This window comes from Microtus oregoni, unplaced genomic scaffold, assembly GCF_018167655.1.
Source record: "Microtus oregoni isolate MIOR12 unplaced genomic scaffold, Mior012 000023F_ref0000262, whole genome shotgun sequence".
NCBI classification, from domain to species: Eukaryota; Metazoa; Chordata; class Mammalia; order Rodentia; family Cricetidae; genus Microtus; species Microtus oregoni.
In genome coordinates, this window is record NW_024543082.1 from 1,721,873 (window position 1) to 1,744,873 (window position 23,001).

The 23,001-nt window shown below is 39.2% G+C and overlaps 1 protein-coding gene and 1 non-coding gene across 3 annotated transcripts in view; one reads left to right on the top strand and one right to left on the bottom strand.

Annotated features, from left to right (window-relative positions):
- The window catches only part of Ubxn7 (UBX domain protein 7), a 65,401-nt gene that overhangs the window by 36,860 nt on the left and 5,540 nt on the right, over nt 1–23,001 (top strand). The window contains exons 4-10 of one of the 2 annotated variants that reach the window (XM_041672771.1): nt 2,805–2,870; nt 5,341–5,453; nt 9,375–9,521; nt 11,704–11,794; nt 12,427–12,554; nt 18,944–19,337; nt 19,433–19,512. In XM_041672771.1, coding sequence (XP_041528705.1) covers nt 2,805–2,870; nt 5,341–5,453; nt 9,375–9,521; nt 11,704–11,794; nt 12,427–12,554; nt 18,944–19,337; nt 19,433–19,512 — 1,019 coding nt within the window. The remainder of the gene's footprint in view (nt 1–2,804; nt 2,871–5,340; nt 5,454–9,374; nt 9,522–11,703; nt 11,795–12,426; nt 12,555–18,943; nt 19,338–19,432; nt 19,513–23,001) is intronic. The other variant, XM_041672773.1, reaches the window with a different exon arrangement.
- LOC121462094 lies at nt 22,769–22,899 on the bottom strand. The gene has a single exon (XR_005976265.1). It is a non-coding gene; the product is annotated as a small nucleolar RNA SNORA3/SNORA45 family (small nucleolar RNA).

Sequence of the window (23,001 nt, forward strand, 5' to 3'; positions counted from 1 at the left end):
CAATGTGTAAATGTACCACATTTTCCTTATCCATTCTTCGGTCCAGGGGCATTTAGGTTGTTTCCAGGTTCTGGCTATGACAAAGCTGCTATGAACATGTTGAGCACCTGTCCTTGTAGCACGATTGAGCATCCTTTGGATATATACCCAAAAGTGGTATTACTGGGTCTTGAGGAAAATTGTTTCCCAATTTTCTGAGAAATCACCACACTGACATCCAAAGGGGTTGTACCAGCTTGCATTCCCACAAGCAATGCAGAAGTGTTCCCTTTTTCCCACATCCTCTCCAGCATAAGTTGTCATTATGTTTTTGATCTTGGCCATTTTTTTTAAGATTTTATTTACTTATTTATTTATTTATTTATTATGTATGCCTGCAGGCCAGAAGAGGGCACCAGATCTCATTACAGATGGTTGTGAGCCACCATGTGGTTTCTGGGAATTGAACTCAGGTCCTCTGGAAGAACAGTCAGTGCTCTTAACCACTGAGCCATCTCTCCAGCCCGATCTTGGCCATTTTTACAAGTGTAAGATGGAATCTGAGTTGTTTTGATTTGCATTTCTTTGATGACTAAGGATGCTGAACATTTCTTTAAGTGTCTTTCATCCATTTTAGATTACTCTGTTGAGAGTTCTCTGTTTAGGTCTGTACTTCATTTTCCTTTATTGGATTACGTGATCTTTTGGTGTCCAATATCTTGAATTCTTTGTGTATTTTGTAGCTCATACCTCTGTCTGATGTGGGGTTAGTGAAGATCTTTTCCCATTCTGTAGATTGTCGTTTTGTCTTGTTGACCGTGTCCTTTGCTTTACAGAAACCTTTCAGTTTCAGGAGGTCCCATTTATTAATTGTTTCTCTCAGTGTCTATGCTGCTGGGGTTATATTTAGGAAGTAGTTCACTGTGCCAATGCGTTCACGTGTACTTCCCTCTTTCTCTTCTATAAGGTTCAGTGTGGCTGGCTTTATGTTGAGGTCTTTGATCCATTTGGACTTGAGTTTTGTGCATGGTGATTGATACGGGTCTATTTTCATTTTTCTACATGTGGATATCTAGTTATTCCAGCACCACTTGTTAAATATGCTTTCTTTTTTCCATGTGATATTTTTTGCTTCTTTATCAAAGATCAGGTGTTTGAAGATGTGTGGATTGATATCCGGGTCTTCTATTCAGATCCATTCGTTCTCCTGTCTGTTCTTATGCCAATACCAGACTGTTTTCAGTACTGTAGCTCTGTAGTAGAGTTTGAAGTCAGGGATTGTGATGCCTCCAGAAGTTCTTTTATTGTACAGGATTGTTTTGGCTATTCTGGGTTTTTTGCTTTTCCAAATGAAGTTGAATACTGTTCTTTTGAGGTTTTTGAGAAATTTTGCTGGGATTTTAATGGGCATTGTGTTGAATCTGTAGATTGCTTTTGGTAAGATTGCCATTTTTACTATGTTATTTCTGCCTACCCAAGAGCATGGGAGATCTTTCCACTCTTAATTTTTCTTCAAAGATTCAAAGTTCTTATCATACAAATCTTCCACTTGTTTGGTTAGAATTACTCCAAGATATTTTATGCTATTTGTGGCTATTGTGAAGGGTGTTGATTCTCTGATTTCTTCCCCAGTCCTTTTATCATCTGTGTATAGGAGGGCTACTGATTTTTTTGGTTTTTCGAGATAGGTTTCATCTGTACCTTTGGAGCATGTCCTTGCACTAGCTCTTGTATACCAGGCTAGCCTCCAACTCACAGAGATCTGCCTATCTCTGCCTCCCAAGTGTTAGGATTAAAGGCTCACGCCACTACCGCCCGGCTCCCTTTCTTTTTTCTTTCTTTCTTTTTTTTTTTTTTTTTTTTTGGTTTTTCGAGACAGGGTTTCTCTGTGGCTTTGGAGCCTGTTCTGGAACTAGCTCTGTAGACCAGGCTGGTCTCGAACTCACAGAGATCCACCTGCCTCTGCCTCCCGAGTGCTGGGATTAAAGGCGTGCGCCACCATCGCCCGGCTTTGTTTAAATGTCTTTAAAAAGAAGCATGACCAAGAGCAGTGTTTTTTTTTTTTTTTTTTTTTGAGACAGGGTTTCTCTGTAGCTTTGGTGCCTGTCCCGGAACTAGCTCTTGTAGACCAGGCTGGCCTCGAACTCCCAGAGATCCGCCTGCCTCTGCCTCCCAAGTGCTGGGATTAAAGGCGTGCGCCACCACTGCCCGGCTTCCGGCTCCCTTTTTATTTTCTTTTTGGTTTTGTTTTTCAAGGCAGGTTTCACTGTGTAACTGTGGCTGTCCTGAAATTTAGTAATTTATTTTTTATTTTTGTGCGCCTTGGTGTTCTTGCTTTCATCTATGCTTGTGTGAGGGTGTCAGATCCCCTGGAACTGGAGTCACAGACAGTTATGAACTGCCATGTGGGTGCTGGGAATTGAACTCAGATTCTCTGGAAGATCTGCCCGTGCTCTTAATTGCTGAGCCATCTCTCCGACTCTATTTTTTTCCCTCACTTTTAGGCATTATTAAAAATATGAACGTTTTAAAATACATATGGGGCTGTAGAGACGACTCGGTGGTTAAAAACATTGACTGATTCTTTTGAAAGGACAGAGGTTCAGTCTCCAGTACCCATGTAGAGGCTCATAACTGTCTATAACTCTAGCTTCAGGGCATCTGATACTCTCTCCTGACCAAATGCTACACAAACTTACATTGTAGGGAAAGATTACGTACACACAAAATAAAACAAGAATGCTTATATAAAGAATATCTTTAGAATATTATTCAAAATTAATGTTTTAATTTTTTTTTTTACCAATTCTGTTTTTCTTCTACAGCCCCTAAAAGACGAAGGCCTGCACGTTCAATATTTGATGGTTTCCGAGATTTTCAAACTGAAACTAGTAGGTATTTGTGAACTAGTCTCTCAGCTCCATCTTCCATTCCACTTCCTTTCTGTTACAATGAAAAGAATGTTTAGTATTTGTCTTCATTACTTTGAGGATTCCCCATGTTTAAAAAGTGAAATAATAGCAACATCAAAATGTTGGGTAAAGATACTGGCTAGTTTGATCTCCAGGATCCACATGATGAAAAGGGAGAAACTGACTCCTGCAAGTTGTACTTTGACTCCGCATATGTACCATGACATACATACATGTACATGTATATACATACACTATCCTAGTTAGGGTTACTGTTGCTATAATGAAACACTATGACCATACCCAACTTAGGGAGGTGTCAAAGATCAGCATCAACAAAACTTGTATGGTCCAGGGTAAGAACATGGTTAGAATTATTAAGTAAAAAAGAAACAGATGTAAGAGAAATAAGAGAGAAACATAAGGGGAGGGAGGAGGCAACAGACTTCATTAACATGATATAAGGAATAGACTTGAATTCTCTGACCTTTGGTCCAGATGGAATAGCTCCACCTCTACACTCAAAATACTAATTTAACCACACCCTGGGTCAGAATCTCTTCATTTGTAGCCACACTTGTTGTCAACAACTTTGAGAGAGCAAAAATAAACTCAAAGTCTCTGACCTCCAGTCATGGTAGAGCAGGATCACAACTGTGGGTCCCCACAGGGAGAAAAGGGTTTACTTGGCTCATACTTCATGTCAGGACAGGAACTCAAACAGGGAAGGAACTTGGAGGAAGGAGCTGATGCAGAGGCCATGGAAAGGTGCTGCTTGATCCCCATGGCTTGCTTAGCCTGCTTTCTTGTAGAACCAAGGACCACCAGCCTAGGGGTGGTACCACCCGCGATTGGTTGGGCCCTCCCCCATCAATCACTAATTAAGAAAATGTACTACAGCAGTGTTTCTCAACATGTGGGTCACAATCGCTTGGGGGAGGGGTATCCTGCATATCAGATATTTGCATTATAGCTAGTAACAATAGCAAATACGGTTATGAAGTAGCAATGAAAATAATTTTATGGCTTGGGGGTCACCACAACATGAGGAACTGTATTAAAGGGTTATAGCATTAGGAAAGCTGAGGACCATTGCCCTACAGGCTTGCCTATAGCCAGTCTAATGTTACAGAGTCATTTTCTTGAGTCTCCTTCCTCTTTGACGACTCTAGCTTGTCAAGTTGACATAAAACTAGTCAGCACAGTTCATGCCTTTCTGTGGTACAGCTCAGAAGTGTCTCAGAAGTATACTTTTAAGAGTCTAAAGAAAGGACAAATTTGTTCGTTTATTTGTTGGGGGTGGTGTGTAGGCCATGATATGTGTGTATTCTCTAACAAGAGAATAGCTTATTGGAGTTAATTCCTACCACATGGGCCCTGGGGATTGAACTCAGGCCATCGGGTTTTGCAGCAAGTATCCTGACTTTCTGAACCATCTAGCTGGCCTAGGACAGTTGTTTTTTAGATAATACATGACAAATGCTTGGTCTGTATCTGGTGTTGTATCTGTGCCCTTTTAAGGTAAGGATAGGTCCAGTAACTTTGTAAAAAGTTGAAAGAAAAGGCTTAAGTTATCAAAGGAATCTGTGCTTTTTTAGTAGATGGGGACACCTCTACTGCTCTACCTCTACTGCAAGCTTACAGACTGGGAGCTAGCTGCAATCGATGGGTTAGGGTCATTATCAAACTAGAAAAATGATTCTGAAAGCTTTCTTCTGTGTTATGAATATGTGAAAGAGTTTACTTTGAGGGTGTGTGTGTGTGTGTGTATTATTTTGCTGGCGACAAACAGGGCCTTGAATATTCTAGGCAAGCAAACACTCTTGAGGTGTATCCTCATCTCAAGGTGAATTCGGTTTTGTTTTAAATGGTGCTGGGCACTAAATGGGGGCCTGTGTGTACTAGATAAGTACTGAGCTAGATCTCCAGCTCAGCTGCCTTTCCTTCTTACTGTGAAACAGACAGTTTCTTACTAGGTTGTTCAGATTGGACTTGAATTCACTCTGTGGTTCAGGTTTTTTGTTTTTTGAGATGGGGTTTCTCTGTGTAACAACTTTGACTATCCTGGAACTTAATTTGTAGAACAGGCTAGCCTTGAACTCACAGAAATCTGCCTTTGTCCCCTGAGTGCTGGGGTTAAAGCCAGGTGCTGCCACACCTGACTGAACTTCTTGTGTTAGCCTAAGTCTGCACCACCAGGCCTGGCCCAACAGGACTATTTGTAACTAATTTAATTTTCTACTTTTTTCCTTAGGCTAGGGAACAACGCAAACTCCTGGAATATTTTTTTGTCCCTCTTTGTATTTTTTTTTTTAAGTCATTTGCTTCTTGAAACTAAGCATACTGTTCAGTAATTCTTTCAGTCAATATAAGGTCTTTTGTTTATTATGGAATTTAACACTTCCATTTTATGACTAATTAAAACTTTTCCCATCTTTCTGTATTGCAGTTAGGCAAGAACAGGAATTAAGAAATGGAGGAGCAATAGATAAGAAACTCACCACCCTTGCAGATCTGTTCCGGCCCCCAATTGACTTGATGCACAAAGGCAGCTTTGAAACAGTAAGTTTTTGGAGATTGTATACTAAACCTATGAACTGGTTTACAATTTTAGTTTGTCTTTTTTTTTTTTCCCTCTTTCCTCTTTCTTGAGACAGGGTCTTACCATGTAACCTGGCCATAGTATATTGACCATGCTGGCCTCAAAATCAGAGATGGGTCTGCCTCTACCTCCTCTGTGTGCCACCATGCCTTTTTAATTCAATTTTATTTTTTTCAGTATATAGAGAATTGGTATCCTAACTATTTATGCATAATATACTTAAGGGTTGCACTGGGTTATATTTTTACTGGCAGTAAATGACTAACATTTTTAACAACAGTGTATGAGGTTGATTATTTTGAGAGCCTTTGATTAGCCTTGTGTGGCATCATTGTAGAACCTCTAACACTTTGAAAGCTTCTTTTTATAAACTTAGTTTTGTAAATGTATGTATCTTTTACTATTGCTAAGTATGTAGTATAATGTTTATTAACCATTTATAAATTATTTGTGTTTCTCTTTTGCCTATATTGTAGTCTACCCCTTATCTTCAGTTTTGATTAAGTTTAACTTACTTGAAATCTCAAAATATTAAATGGAAAGTTCCAGACATAAAAGTTGCTATGGTATTTTATTGTGGTTGTTTTTGAGACAGGTTTTCTCTGTTTTCTTTGGAGCCTGTCCTGGAACTCACTCTGTAGACCAGGCTGGCCTTGAACTCACAGAGATCACCTGCCTCTACCTCTTGGGTAGAGCGCTAGGATTAAAGGTGTGCACCACCTGGCCGAAAATTGGTATGTTTTAAGTTAGCCACTCTTCTAAGTAGTGTGATGAAATCTTGCCATCTACTCAGGACAATGTATCTATATAATATCTGTTACCTACCTGTTTATCATTTAGTTAGCTGATCTGGGCTAATATAAATTGATCGACTTGCTGGGGTGGTAGTAGTGCATGCCTAGCACTAGGGAAGCCAAGGCAGGGGTATCTCTAAGTTCAAGGCTAGCCTGATCTTCAGATTGAGTTCTAGGACACCTGTGGCTACCCAGAGAAGAAACCCTGTCTTGGAAAAACAAAAACAAAAAAAGTTGCTCAACTTATAATAGCTTCATTTTATTTATTTGGGTTTTTTGGGGGAGGGTGGTTTGTTTATTGTTTGGTTTTGGTGTTTTGTGTAGCTTTGGAGCCCAGGCTGGCCTTGAACTCACAGAGAGTCTGCTTGCCTCTGCCTCCCAAGCAACTGGGATTAAAGGCGTAGTTCTTTCATTTTTGAGGCAGGGTCTCACTATATAGCTCTTAGACAAGACTGGCCTCGAATTCAGAGAGCCACCTGGTTATGAGATTAAAGGTGTGCACCACCACACCCAACCCAGTTTGTAATATCTTTTTTGTTTGTTTGGTTGGTTTGGTTGTTTTTTTGTTTTGTTTTGTTTTGTTTGTTTGTTTTTGTTTTGTTTGTTTTTTATTTGGTTTGGTTTTTTTGAGACAGAGTTTCACTGTAGCTTTGGAGTCTGTCCTGGAACAAACTCTTGTAGATCAGGCTGGCCTCAAACTCACAGATATCCACCTGCCTCTGTCTCCCGAGTACTGAGATTCAAGGTATGTGCCACCATTGCCCAGCTTCAGTTTGTAATAACTTAATGCTTGTGTTTAAATAACTTATTTTCCATAATTGTAACCCAAAACTTAACTAGTGATGTTGGCAATTGGGTATATCATAGACAAACTATAAAATGTTTCCTATAATTAGAAGGGTGATAATTCTTGGTTTATAGTAAAAATAAATTATCCATGAAATTGTGAAGAAGGGACTTCAAAAGAATTTTGAACTACTTTTCCTGTCATATTTGACATTGTAAAAGTCTGGTCTCCATGTGGCAGTGCTTAGTTAGAATGGATAATACATTAAATTTGTGTATATTTTTTGTTATTTGTGGTTTCATGATGATGGAAGTCACAAAATATCCCACACCAGTTCAGAATTATGAATAATGAAAGGGTTATTTATTTAAGGGAAAACTTACAGATCACTGTCCTAGATAACAGTTCTCTGCATGAACAAAAACAGAGTCTAGCAGCCAGATGCAAGAGAGCAGGGCACATACTTTACAGCTGCTCTTACAGTATAAGAGACCATGCCCAGGTGGGCTGGTATCTTAAAGGCTATTGGCTGAAGGAGCAGAATGTGCTCCCACAGCAGTTTCAGGTAAGTATTGGGGAGATTAGAAATATATCTGTATCCAATTACAAAATATATTCTTTCCCCAGTTCTTCCTAGCTTTATCTTTTCTAAACTCAAAGGAAAATTTCCTGGGGCAGTTTACTTGATTGTCTGCTAACTTTTAACCAAAGCTAGGGGAATATGTTCCCTTCTCACCACAGTGATAATGACTGTCATTGAGAAGACAGCAGTAGGAACTGGAGAGATGGCTTAGCACTTAAGAGCATTAGGATCCAGTTCAGTTTCCAGCACCCAGATGGTGACTTACAACTGCAGTTCTAGGGAATCCAGTACCCTCTTCTGGTCTCCACAGATAGCAAGCATGTACATAAACTCATAAACATGCATTCAAACATATAAAATTAAACAAACCTTTAAAAACAAACAAACAAACAAGTAAATAAAACAAAACTATCACATTTTCAAGATATTTAGTATTTTCAGAGAGGATTTGCTGGCTGGTAAGACTGTTGAATGTGGGGTTCCAACAGTTAGGTCAAAGCCAGTATTTCCCTTTCTCTAAAGGAGCAGAATCAAGACTATTGTGCATAGTATTACAGAAAAAAAAATAAAAATAAGGGATTTACTAGGTTGACTTAATGATATTCACTGGTAGTTCCAACAGTGACTGTATATATACTTGAGCTGCTCAATCCAAAAAGTAGGTTGCTTCAGCTATTCTGTCTGGTGTTGAAGGCCTAGAAACTCCCTGGAGAGCTGAAGTTTGATGACAATGGCCACATGTGTACACTGAGAAAGAAAGGGTCTTACAGGGATGTACACACTTATTTCCTCCAATTTTCATTCATTCAGTGGCTGGTGCCAGCCAACTTCTGGGTGGGCCTTTCTTCTCAGTCCTAAAGGTCTGTGTTCTCTAAAGTGCAATTCCACCAGTTCTGATTTCTCCTAATTCACTCAGCTTGAGAGCTGTCACAAGGATTATGTATATGCAAAATAATAATGTATAAATGAAAAAAACTATGTCATTTAAAGATTTATTATTTATATGTATATGTATGCATATATATGCATTGCATGATGTTGTCCCCTGAGACCAGAAGAGGGCATCAGATCCTCTGGAGATGTGACCCACTGGGGATAGGTGCTGGGAACCAAACTCCATTCCTCTGTAAGAGTGTCAAGTACTTTTATATTCTGGTCCATATCGCCAGCCTCTAGATATCATTTTATTTATTAATTATTTGATATTTTATTTTTTCTTTCTTATTTTGGCAACAGAGTTTGAGACAGGGTCTCTCTCTATAGCCCTTGCTGTCCTGGAGCTCTGAATTCAGAACTCCACCTGCCTCTGCCTACCCTGTGCTGCTACCCAGTTTACAACAAGGTGTGAACCACCCACACCCTTTTAGAATTCATTACAGAGTATTTTAATCATATTCATTCCCTAATCCCCTAACTCCTCCCAGCTTCACATTTCCCACCTAAAACCACCAAGACCAATTTGTGCTACCCTTACACAGAATGGTCCAGGGGAGCATGGAACATCCACTGGAGCATGGTCACTCTATCAGGAATGACGCTCCTAAAATTGACTTTTTCTGCCCTGGCTCTCTTGCAACTGTCTCTGTAGACCAGATTAACCTCAAACTCAGAGATCCTCCTGCCACTGCCGCACAAGTGCTGGGATTAAAGGTGTGTGCCACCACTGCTTGACTAGAGACTTTTTTTTTTAAATCAATGTTTAACTTTACTTTTACAGGCCAAAGAGTGTGGCCAGATGCAGAATAAATGGCTGATGATAAACATTCAAAATGTACAAGACTTTGCATGCCAGTGCCTCAACCGTGATGTGTGGAGCAATGAAGCTGTGAAGAATATTATCCGGGAACATTTCATTTTCTGGCAGGTGAGAAGGACAGTTAATTAAAAATTTGGTAATATTTTTGTAGTGTGGGATGTTGTTGAGGAGGAATGGTGTTACAAACTAGGAAAAGTGAATTTATTTATGACATAAGTTACCTGTGATGGTTAAATATGTGATGCTCATGCTTCAGGAGCATCTGACAGTCGGTCTACAGCTGTACAGTTCAGTAGAGAAACCTTAAATACCATCTGAAAAGGTTCAGAGGAAACAGGTGAAATCAACATTGATATTCTTTAAATCAATAGATTTTATATATATATATAAAACACATTAACATTTTAATGTCAGGATCTGTGGGTGTTAAATTCTCAAGATATAGTATGTAATTCATGCTTAGTGCTTGGAATTAGTCAATTTCAACTATTTAATATCCATACAAGACAAATGGCCATGTGAAAAACATTTTAGAACTTTGGAAAAACATTAAAACTTGTGTTTTAGCCAGGCGGTGGTGGCGCACGCCTTTAATCCCAGCACTCGGGAGGCAGAGGCAGGCGGATCTCTGTGAGTTCGAGGCCAGCCTGGTCTACAAGAGCTAGTTCCAGGACCGCAGAACCGGAACCAAAAGCTACGGAGAAACCCTGTCTCGAAAATTCCAAAAAAAAAAAAAAAAAAAAAAAAAACCTTGTGTTTTAGCTTGAGTTTGCTACTCTTTTACTGTGCGTTCTTAGCTTAATATTCCTCCGTGTTCAGATGTAATATCTTTTCGTGTAAATTATCTAGTTAAGTTAAACTAGGTAGCTTACCTCTAACTTTACTTTTGTTTCACTTTTCTTGTTTGGTTGGAGTTTTTTTTTGTTTGGCTTACTGCTGGGGATTCAACCTGGGTCCTCCTGCAAGCTAGGCAAGTACTCCACCATTAAGATAATCTCCATCCTCCTTTTTAGTTCTTTAGTTGTTTTTTTTTCCAGATGTGGTTTCTCTGTATAGTCCTGGCTGTCCTGGAACTCACTCTGTAGACCAGGTTTACCTTGAACTCAGAGATCAAGCTGCCTTTGCCTCCTAAGTGCTGGGATTAAAGGTGTGTGCCACTAGGGTCGACTCCTTTTGAGCTTTTGAAACCACTCCAAGTAGCCCTTTAACTTGTGATCCTCTGACCTCAGTCACCTGAGTAGCTGGGGATTATAGCCTAGATAGACCCAGTTTCAATTTCTAGTTTTTAAAAAGTTACAGAAAATAACAAAGTAAACATAATATTTTCCTTTTCTAAGATATATTACTATTGATGCTGTTAATTTACCTGTTTGTATTTTACAATCTGATAAATCCAGTGGGATTTCTGGTTATTTTTTAACTATTGTTATTATAAATTTGCGTGTATATACTGGATGGCTGTGTGGTGTGGAGGATTGAGGATAACTTTTGGAAATTGGTTGTCTCCTTCCGTTATAGATTCTGGGGATCAAACTCAGGTGGTCAGACTTGTGCTGCAACACTTTGACCTGATGAGTCATTTTGCTGGCCTCTGAGATTGTTGTTTTTTGAGGTTTTGGTTTGGTTTGGTTTGGTTTTTGTTTTTTTCAAGACGGGATTTCTCTGTGTTACCCTGACTGTCCTGGAACTCACTCTGTAGACCAGGCTGGCTTTGAACTTGCAGAGATCCACCTGCTTCCGCCTCTCAGAGTGCTGCTGAGATTAAAAGTGTGTGCCACAACTGCCTAGCTCTGTGATTGTTTTTAATGATAGAATTTCTTTTATTTTATTCAAATATTGAACATCTCTGCCTAATAAAATGTTGGGCTTTCAAATTTATAATCTTAATATATTGTGATTTATTAAAATACGTTTTCTATGCCAGGCATAGTGACGAATGCCTTTCTCTGTAAGTTCAAGGACAACCTGGTCTACATAGTAAACTCCAGGACAGCCAGAGCTATATAGTGAGATCCTGTCTCCAAAATAAACCAAACCAAACAAAGAGAAAACTCATAGATGGACAAATACTTGAAAAGAAAAAAATAGTACCTCTTTTGAAGTGAGGAAGGAGGAGGAATAGGTTTGTTGTTCATAATGAGTTTTTAGAAGGGACCGGGAGTAAGTCCATACCTGATCTTACTTCCCTTTTCACATGGGAATGAAAACAAAGCATGTTTTTCAAAGGCTTATTTGGGGAATCCATTGCTGTTAGTGGGTAACACTGCTTTTTATATTGCTGACTTAACAGGTTTATCATGACAGTGAGGAAGGTCAGAGATACATACAGTTTTATAAATTAGGGGATTTCCCCTATGTTTCCATCTTGGACCCACGGACAGGTAAGTTACATCCAATTACAGCCTTTAAACTATCATTTGTTTTTCACATACGTAAATAGTTGATTAATATTTGATTGGGTCTGGCTTTAGCAATGTAACAGTTAAGGAAAGTTTTTCTTTTTATTACATAATTATGTAAACATCCTTGAATGTGTGTATTTTGGGAGTCTATTTCTGGCAACTTGAAGGGAAACAGTATTTTGTGTTTGTACAGTTCTGCTCTTTTTTCAGGAAAACTGATAGGATTATCTCTTTATAAGGGTCTCCCTAGGTTTTTCTATTATAATAAAATCTTAAGATTTTAAGTTTTGGTTGTTTTCCTCTAGAGCACTAGAGGGTGAGCTGGTTTCATTATTATATTTTATTTAAATTTTTCTTTGTTTGAATTTCTTCCTAAATTGCTGTAAGTGGTGCCAGCAAATAAGATAATTTTCCTGTCATGATTGATTCTATCAATGAGTTATAATTGATGTTATTGGTAGGTTATGATGATACTCTGTGACTTCAGCAACTGAAGGATGGGGATGTGAATTTGTAACAAATGTTCACTATTCATATGGCAATTATTTAATGAGTATGGTTATTGATTTTATATTTACATGTCTTCATTTTTTTTTTTTTTTAATTTTTAGGTCAGAAGCTAGTAGAGTGGCACCAATTAGATGTGTCTTCTTTCTTGGACCAAGTAACAGGGTTTCTGGGTGAACATGGGCAACTGGATGGACTTTCTAGCAGTCCCCCCAAAAAATGTGCCCGATCAGTAAGTATAAGTGACAGATGACTGAATATACCTGTATGTCAGCATTTTATGTGAAACATTTGATTTAAAATGGTACTTTTAATAACGTAAGTAGTGACCAGTTAGTGTTTCTGACTGTACTACTTAGATACTTCTTACTTTTTTGATAGTTTTCTGCAGAAGAATTTCATCTACTCAGTGAAGTCATAATACATGTATATAACCCCCTACATATATAAATAATTAAAGAATAAAAATGAGACCTAAAAAGAAAAGAAAGGAACAATTTAAGTATTATTACTGGTGAGATAGCTTTAGGTCCTGGGTTTCCCTGGCTCTCCCAGAGTTTATTTTTACACTTAATCTCTGTAATAGTTATTATGCAGACATCTTTGCTAATTAGTTTCAAGTAAAAGTGCTTCAAAGATAAGGCAGTCTTACCTTGGTTATAATTTTGATGGCAATGAGAATAAAATTGTGTATCTATAGAAGTCTATAGGGTATAGTGATAAAAGAAATAGCCCATATCTAAAGTGAGTACCTAAATTGAATAAATGAAATTTTCCTGTTTACTTTGGGCGTTTCACATTTCTTTACAAATTTAGAACCAACCTGTTATTTAATACAAGGAAACTTACTATAATTTTAATTGGAATACACTAGTTCTATGGACATCTAATAATTGAATCTTCAGGTCTGGTAGTATGGAAAATATCTCCCTATTATCTCCCTATTTTTGTGTCTTTAATTTCTCCCAGCAGTATTTTCTTGTTGTTGTTGGGTTGTTGTTTTTTTTTTTTTGTATTGACCTTAGAGTACAACCTCAATAAACAAATTTATTAATTTGAATTGCTGTTATGACACATGTTGCTGTTGACTGATATGTATGCATGCATATATGTTTGTATATGTATATAGAGTTTCATATTTTTATTCATTTACTTATAGAAGCTTGGGTGAGAAATCATTTACAGGAGCATGGACACCTTACCAGTGGCTACACTCCTAAAGAAAACGCCCTTTCCATTCCCAGCAAACATTAACTGTTTATTTTAGGGAGAGGTTGTGCCTTTGTAAGTTCTTTCCATGCCAGGGTGTTGATGGGTCCATCTTGTGCAGGATTTATACAGGTGATCACAGCCACTGCACTCAGGAATTCAATTTTGTCACGCCCAGAAAATGTCCCTCCACCCATCCTTCACATCTTACATTCTCTCTGCCTTCGCTTCCATGACATTTCCTGAATTGTGGAGAGGCTGCTATGAATGCTATAGTTCCATTCAACATTTATTCTCCACACTTTAACCCCTTATGTGTCTTTGCAGTTACCATTGTCCACTGCAGAAAGAAGTTTCTGTAACTGTAGCAACAGCAGCACTAATCTGACTGTTGAAATCTCTTAGTGCTCCTTCCTGGCTCCTGGAGACTTGTCTCACCACTAGAAGTTCCTCTGTCTGGTTATATAACTCCTTTTAAAATCTGTATTTGTGTGATGTGTATGTGTATGTCCTTGTGTATGTGAGTGTGTGTGTGTGTGTGTGTGTGTGTGTGTGTGTGTATGTGTAATCGTTCCTTGCCCTCCTTATTCACTGAGGCAGGGTCTCAGTTGAACCCAAGATTCATAAATATGGCTAATCTGGTTAGACAGTTTGCTATGAGAGCCCCTGTCTCCGCCTACTGAATGTTAGAATTATAGCCAGACTGCTACACCCACCGAGCATTTATAGGGGTTCTGGAGAGCTGAGCAATAGTCCTCCCACTTTTGAAGCAAGCTCTTTAACCACTGATTGCCTCTCTAGTCCATATGTTTATTAAGATGTACTTTAGGAAGTTACTGAGGTTTCCTCCTTTTTGTGGACCAGATTATGATCTTGTCCAATGGGCTCAGATTTCCTCGAATTCCTGATACTTATGCCTCCATCTCCTGCCCGTATTCCTTTTATTCTTAGTTTGCAGGGTATCACATGTCTGATCCCAGCACCCAAGAGCCTGAATCAGGAAGACTATTGCAAGTTTGGGGACAATCAGAACTATATATTGAATTCTATTCTATAGAGTGAGACCTGTCTCAAAACAAGTCATAGACTAAAACAAGCAAATAAATACTATAGAGCAAGTAGTACATGGACTTTCTTAATCAGACCTTTTTTTTATTTATAAAATTCTTTATGTATAAATGTTTTGCCTGTATGTGTGTATTTGTCCTACATGTGTGCACTGCCCTTAAAGGCCACAAGAGTGATGGATCCCCTGGAACTGAAGTTACAAATGGTTGAGAACCATGATGTGGGTCTTAGGGACTAAACCCTTGTCTTTTGCAAGAGCAGAGGGTGGGGCTGGAAAGATAGAGTATAATGAGGTCTTCAAGAGACCAGCTCTTAAGAATCCCTCTCAGGATTCAATTAAAGACACCACAATAAGCAAAAGGAGCTAGAATCTAAGGGTTAAGAAAACTAATCACAGGACATTTTTTTCTATCCATGTTTCTTTCTTTCTTTCTTTATTTGGGGGGGGGGGGGCGTTTCGAGACAGGGTTTCTCTGTAGCTTTGGAGCCTGACCTGAACTAGCTCTTGTAGACCAGGATGGTCTCGAACTCCCAGAGATCCGCCTGCCTCTGCCTCCCAAGTACTGGGATTAAAGGTGTGTGCCACCACCGCCCAGCTCTTCTTTCTTATTCCTTAACCCACTTGTTAAAAACATTCCCAGTAATATAACCAGCAGTTACCCAGCCCTAGCAGGTTTTCAGGACTGGAATTCTTTTGCCCCATAAAAATCAGAAAGGAGTTTTCACACACAGACGTCCATCTGTGGCTGTCAGTTCAGGGTGGGAGTGGCTTAGTGTACGTCTGGTGAACTCCTTAATGGAGAAAGTTAAGAAATTAATTAAATCATCAGGGAATTCTAGAGGGGAAAGCTAGTATGCTACACTACATTTTTAGGTGGTTAAAGGTTTATTTTCAATAAAATAAAGGTTTATTTTCAATAAAATCAGCACGCCCCCCCCCTTTTTTTTTCTCCCAGCATGCATAGAGGATATTGTGTAACCAGGTAACCCATGTAAACAGTCAGGAGGAAGCTAATGGTTTCTGATCTGATTAGCATATTCATAAGACACTATAATTTCTATGGGTCTAGGTCTGGCATTTACACTTACTGATCTAAGTGGTAGAAGCAAAGAGGAGATCCTGGCCTCTATATTATCAGTTCCAGGGTATGCTGTTATCAGCCATTCTGATCACAGATGTTCTGGGTCTGTGGTGCCAATGGGAAGGAAGTTTTTCTCTGGGTTACAGTTAATTATCTTTTCTGCTATAAAACACAAGCAGTAGCCGGGCGATGGTGGCGCACGGGAGGCAGAGGCAGGCGGATCTCTGGGAGTTTGAGACCAGCCTGGTCTACAGGGCTAGTTCCAGGACAGGCTCCAAAGCCACAGAGAAACCCTGTCTCGAAAAACCAAAAAAAAAAAAAAAAAAAAAAAAAAAACCAAAAAAAAAAAAAAAAGAAAGAAAGAAAGAAAGGAAACACAAGCAGTAAGTTTCCTGAACTAAAATCATCAGTAAGCTGAGGTTAAGGTGTAAGGAGTTAGGAATCTTTTAAGTGGGGTATAACCAGGGCATGCTTATTCTGTCTGAGCAACTGTGAATCAACAGCTTTGGACAAGTAGTAATTCTGTGTCCTTGGATATCTGTGAACATCTTAAATGGAATGCTCTTACCTGGACCATAAACACTGGCAAAATGCCTGTAGATAAAGATAATTGCAGGAAGGCAGCCCTCTGCCTTTACCTAGGAGAGAGGAACAAAGGCCTGGCAGTGTGAAACTCTTCACATGTAGCTAGGGGAATGCGATCAGTGAGCCCCAAAAGCATAGGAAATAGTTCAGAACTGTGGAAATTAATTCATAAATTTGTAACAGAAGGGGAGTCAGCTACAACAAATATCTACAGCAAGAAACAGCCACTTTATTCACAAAGCAATAATGGAGAAAAGCCTTGCCTTTTGGTTTAAAACCTTCACCAAAAGCCCCCGGCTCTTGATGAGACGCTATTGAAAAGATGGCTGAGTAATTACTGTCAAATGTTGCTGATTGTAGTGGGAATAGTGGGAGCATATACTATTTTTCCAGAGGAACTGAGTTCAGGTCCAGGTACCCACCCACATCAGGTGGCTCATAGTCAGCTCCAGGTCTGATGTGTGTGGGCACCTACACTTGTGCGAACACATACATACACACACATATTAAAATAATAAAAATAAAATTCTAAAAAGAATAGTGGGTTCTTTTAATCTGAACCAACTCTCTGACCCCTGATGTTTTTGTTTATCACCATAATTTGGGTTCTGTAAGTAAAGAATCCCAGGGAAGAGTGAGTATTGGATAGGAACAATAGGAACCTGGTGCTATCTGCTGTCTCCCTGCTGTACAGTGTTATTGCAAATTTAGTTACTTAAGCTGGTGCTGTCCCATAAATAAGTCTACCTGCTTTATATGGTGATAAATTAGACTTAATTTTATTTTTATTCATTTATTTTTTAGGAAAGGTTTCTCATTATGTAGTTTTGCCAGTCCAAGAACTCACTCTGTAGACCAGGCTATACTTGAACTCACATAGATTCACCTGCCTTTGCCTCCAAGTGCTGGGATTAAAGGTGTCCCCATTATGTCTGGCTTAATTTATAAAAAATTATTATGTGGCAGTAGGAAAAGGATTGAGAGTTCCAAGATCATCCTGAGCCACATAGTGTGTTTTGAGCCGATCTGGACTATAGAAGACTCTTTAAAAAAAAAAAATCATAATACTAGGCTGGAGAGATGGCTCCATGAAGAAGAGCACTTGCTCTTCTAGAAAACCCTGATTCAGATTCCTGTACCCACACCAGACAGCTCACAACCACTTGTAGCCCCAGTTCCAAGGATCAGTGCCTTCTAGACTCTGTAGGTACCAGGCATGTACATGGTATGCATGCATAAATTAGCTCCATTCACGTGGTCCATATTTTGTGACTTAAAAATGAAATCTGTGTGGGCAGTGGACACATGCCTTTAATCCTAGCTCTTGGGAGGCTAAGGCTGGTCAATCTCTGAACTCTTGAGTTTGAGGCCAGCCTGGTCCGCAATATTCTAGGACAGCCAGAGCTACACAGAAAAACCCTGTCTTGAACCCTCAACCCCCAATAAAAAGGTAAAAATCGGTGGTATTCAAAACTTGTAACAAGAGAATATTAGAAACTTGCAATTCTATGGCTGTTAGATGGCTCAGTGGGTTAAGACACCTTCTTCCCACCTTGATGACCTGAGTAATCTCTAGAATCCTTGTGGTGCAAGGAGAAAACAGATTTCTGCCAGTTGGTTCTCTGACTTAAATGTGTACATACTAGCTGCATAGCTGTACACATACATAGAGGTATAAATAAATAATTTATATAAATAAATAAATAAAGGGAATATGCATTTCTCGTTATCATAATGAAAATCTTTATTACTAAGCTTTCAAGAATTTAATCTGTCCATGTATACCCCGAATATGTTTTCCCTTAGATGATTTTTTTTTTTTTTTGAGAAATGATCTCACTGTATGCTGCATGCTGGAAGTCAAACTTGCAAACTTCCTACCTCAGCCTCCCAAGTGTTAAATCTTGGGAGGATTGGTATGGCAGACCACCATGTCATATCTTGGTAATGATATTTTCTTGTTTTGAATGCTAAGAATCATTGTATTTAATGATAAGCAAAGTAGACATTTTCTGATGTTTAGTCATCTTATTAAAGAATAGTAGTTTGGCTTTATATTTAAAACTTGAGTTCAGGGACTAGAGAGATAGCTCAGTGGTTAAGAGCACTGGCTGCTCTTCCAGGGGTCCTGAGTTCAGTTTCCAGCATCCATATGATGACTCACAACCATCTGCCATGAGATCTGGCGCTCTCATCTGGCTTGCAGGCATACAAGCAGACAAGTACACTGTATATATAATAAATAAATCTTTAAAATAAATAAATAAAGTTATTTTTCTAAACAAAAGAATTATAACCTATTTTCTTGGCTTTGTTCATTTTGATGCCAAAAATGCCTGGGCTTAAAACATTAGTGTACTTATTTGTGTTTCAAACAGTGTCTCATTTTGTAGCACAGGCTAGCCTCAGACTTTGAGCAATCCCCTTCATGAATGCTGGCATTATAGGTATGTGCCATCATATCCAGTTTAATGATAGTCTTTTACTTTTGCCTTTAAAGTAGCCATTCCAGTTTTACTTTCTAATAAAAGTCCTTGGCCTCACATTGTACAAGAGACAGATTCTGCTTCGGCAGAAAATTATGGTGACGTGTTGACTGTATGTTTTTTATATCCTGTTTAAGTGGTTTTTGGTTTAACTGTTATTCTTTCCACCCGTGTTTTGGCACACCTCGTAGGAGAGCCTCATAGATGCCAGTGAAGACAGCCAGCTGGAAGCCGCCATCAGAGCCTCTCTGCAGGAGACACATTTCGACTCAGCACAGGCAAAGCAGGATAACCGCTCAGATGAAGAATCTGAATCGGAACTTTTTTCTGGCAGTGAGGAATTCATATCGGTTTGTGGCTCTGATGAGGAAGAGGAGGTAGAGAATCTTGCTAAGTCCAGAAAGTCTCCTCATAAAGATGTGGGGCATAGAAAAGAGGAGAACAGAAGGCCACTGATGGAGCCCCCAGCCAGAACTGAGCCTGGCACAGCCACAAACCATCAAGGGTTGCCAGCTATGGACCCTGAGCTCTTGGAGATGTCACCCGAAAAGTCAGATGGAATAGTGGAGGGGATAGATGTCAATGGTGGGTTACTTGCTAAACTTGAGTGTACTAAATAACTTGTTTTAGTTAATCTCCGATATTAAACGCCTATCTATGTGTGTATAACTCTTCCTTAGGACCAAAAGCACAGCTAATGCTACGGTACCCAGATGGAAAAAGGGAGCAGATCACTCTTCCAGAGCAAGCTAAACTGCTGGTGAGTTTATCTCACTGAAACATTTGCTTGAAGCAAAGAAACTGATTGTTCGTGGTGCTAGGGATTAAACCCATAACTTAATGCATGCTAAGCAGACACCCTTATCCTAGAGACCACAGAAAATTGAAGTCAAGCTCAACTCTCTGATTGTAGATGTAGGGTATCTCATATCTAAATCAAAACTTCATTGTCAAGAGTCTAAGGTTTTTTTGGGAGAGGGTTTGTTGTGTAAGATTTCTCTTAAAGATTTATTTATTTATTATGTATACAACATTCTGCCTCCATGTATGCCCACACACCAGAAGAGGGCACTAGATCTCATTACAGATGATTGTGATCCACCATGTGGTCGCTGGGAATTGAACTCAGGACCTCTGGAAGAACAGTCAATGCTCTTAACCACTGAGCCATCTCTCCAGCCCTGATTTTTTTTTTTTACATGATTTTTTGTTTTTGTTTTGGTGCAGGGTCTCAGTATATAGCCCTGAGTAGCCTTGAGCTCAGAGGAGATTTGCCTACCTCAGTTTCCCAAATGCTAGAATTAAGGCTGTGGTGGTATTTGAGGTGGGGGTCTCACTTCACAGCCCAGGCTAGCCTGGAACTTAAAATAGTCTTTCTGCTTAGCCTTCCAAGTGTTTCAATTATAAATATGAGCTGCTGTCTTATTTTTAATTAGTTTATTTTCTTCTCATTTTTTTAGGCAAATCACAGGCCAACAAAGGCTTTTCAGTTCTGTGTTTGTGTGGGTGAACACTGACTTCTAGAAAAGAAGTAGTGGTTTTATGTGAAGACTATAGTGGGGATCTTGGGTTTCTTAGTAGCGTCTGTTACTACAAAGTAGTTAGGAACCAAGATTCTTTGGTATCTTCTGTGATCTGTCATACTTTTTTCTTGTGAGTCTCTATTTTATTCCATTCCCCTTTTTATATACCTGTAAGTTTTGTTTACGCCTTGGTTTGCACATGACAGCACATGCCGGGGAGCTTCTAAAGACCTAAAGTGCTAGATGAGAAATTTGGTCTTACTTGCATAACCTGTGGGTGGTCCCCATTCCTAGCCTGTCACTATGCCTGGTGTTAGTCACTGTTCTCATTTCTACAACAAAATACCTGACAGAAACAACTTAAGGCAGGCCAGGCAGTGGTGGCATACGCCTTTAATCCCAGCACTCTGGAGGCAGAGGCAGCGGATCTCTGTGAGTTCGAGGCCAGCCTGGTCTACAAGAGCTAGTTCCAGGACAGGCACCAAAACTATACAGGGAAACCCTGTCTCAAAAAAACTTAAAAAACAAACAGTTTAAGGAAGGAAAGGGTCTCTTCTGGCTCATGGTTTCCAAGAAATTTCATCCCAGCAAAACAGGATATGCATGACAGTGAGAGCATAGCAGAGACTCCCTCTCCAGTGATGGGAGCTGGAGACTTGTTCATGTGGCTGTGGATCAGGAAGTAGAGGACTACACCAGAGCCAGAGGGGTGGATAGGACCTTTGAGGCCTGCCTGTGGGTGACCTACTCTGCCAGCCAGGCCCCACATCCTAAAAGCTCAGAACATGTGCCTTTGGGGACATTGGAATTGTAACCAGAAAGTTGAAGAATGACAAATGGTAGTTGCTGGCCCATGCCAGAATGCTATTACTATCTAAATGGGACAGAGGTGAGAAGAGAGCCTCCTAGTTCTCTCAGAAAACTGTGGTATAGACATATTAAATGAAAAATTCCAGAATCAATTCATAAGTTTTAAATTACATTTTATTCTGAATAGCACAATGAAACCTACCATCCCACTCCGTCACCTGTGATATGAACCATTCCCTTTATCCAGGATAGTCAGGTGGTGTATGTATAGGCCTGAGAGGCAATAACCATCTTAGTAATAATAAATATTATAGTTACCACAGGGTTTCTGGCCAGGTAACTTCAAAAACTTGTAGAACTTATATTTAAAAAAAAATAAACATTTTCGATGGGTATGGTGGTGTACACCTTTAAACCCAACACTCAGGAGGCAGAGGCAGGTGGATCTTTTAGTTGTAGGCCAGCCTTGTCTACAGAGTGACTTCCAGGATGGTCAGGGATACACAGAGAAACCCTGTCTTGGGGATATTCAAACATACTTACTTACTTACTTGGGGACATGCATACATACATACATACTTATTTTAAATCTATGTATGTATTTTTGTAGCTGTTAGTTACTGATGGCCCCAAAGGTTAAAATAGGTAATTCTAGCATATATAAAATGTGTATATGTATGTATGTATAAAAATTTATATGTATAGTGTTTTATTATTAGTTGTTGTCAATATACTGAGGTTTGTACTATCTATGTCAATTAGCTATCTACCAGGGGTCATGGTGTATGTTTCCTAGGGACAAGGGTCACTGCTGTGTAGCCCACCCTTTTGAGAATTTTAGTTGCAAAACTGCGTAGAAAACTAGACCATACGCAAAGGGAAAAGATGACTAGAAAAGACTGTGCATGTTTATCTGATAAGAAAGCATTTGTAGAGAAGGAAGTGTTGATATTGTAACAGACAGTTGTATGGTCATGACTGATCGTATATAGATTAAAAGGACATATTCCCTGATGGAGGAAGAAAAACAGTGCTATCTTTTATAAATATTGACTGGGTTTATTTACTGAGAAGTTAGCAATGACTCTTTTATATCACATAGTTATATTCATAAGTTACTGGATATGGATTTATCTTACTTATCCAAAGAGTTTTGTTGAACTTTTTTTCCCCCTGGCTTCAAGCCACCAGAACACAGGCACCTCCAACACCCTTTATCTTCAGCTCTTCTGCTGAAAAATTTGGTGTTCAGGATGACAAGCTACTTAGGGAGCTTTTCCTTCCCTAGAACTTTGTAGTAGCCCTAAATGAAGAGAAAAAAAATACTCTTTTTTTTTTCTTCTTCTGAGACAAGCTTTCTCTGTGTAGCTCTAACTGTCCTGCATCTTGTAGACCAGACTGTCCTCGAACTCACAGAGATCTGCCTTCCTTTGCCTCCCAAGTGCTGGGATTAAAGGTGTATGCCACCCCACTCATCTGAGAAAAAATACCCTTAATACACTATAACAGACACGCAACACCTCCAAATCAGCTAGAATTTGTTCCTCTTTTTGAGACAGTCTCACTATGTAACCTTGACTGGCCTGGAACTCAAATGTAGATCAACATGACCTCATAGAGATCCACCAAGACATTTTTATAATGCTGGATTAGCATGCCTTGCCATGTGTGGCCTCAGGTAAGACATGTTTCTGATCTTGTCACTAACAGGGACACCCAAGACCCCTACCCATGAATTAAGACCAGCAGATTCTCTTCGAGAACTCTAGCACACAGGACAAAGCATTGTTGGCCTTCTATAAATAAACTTTGATTATTTGAATAACTTACTTTCACCTAATGTGATAAAAATAGAGTATTCTTATAAATTAGTCAGCATGGTGTTATTTCCAGCTAACAGTTTTGTTTTACTCTTG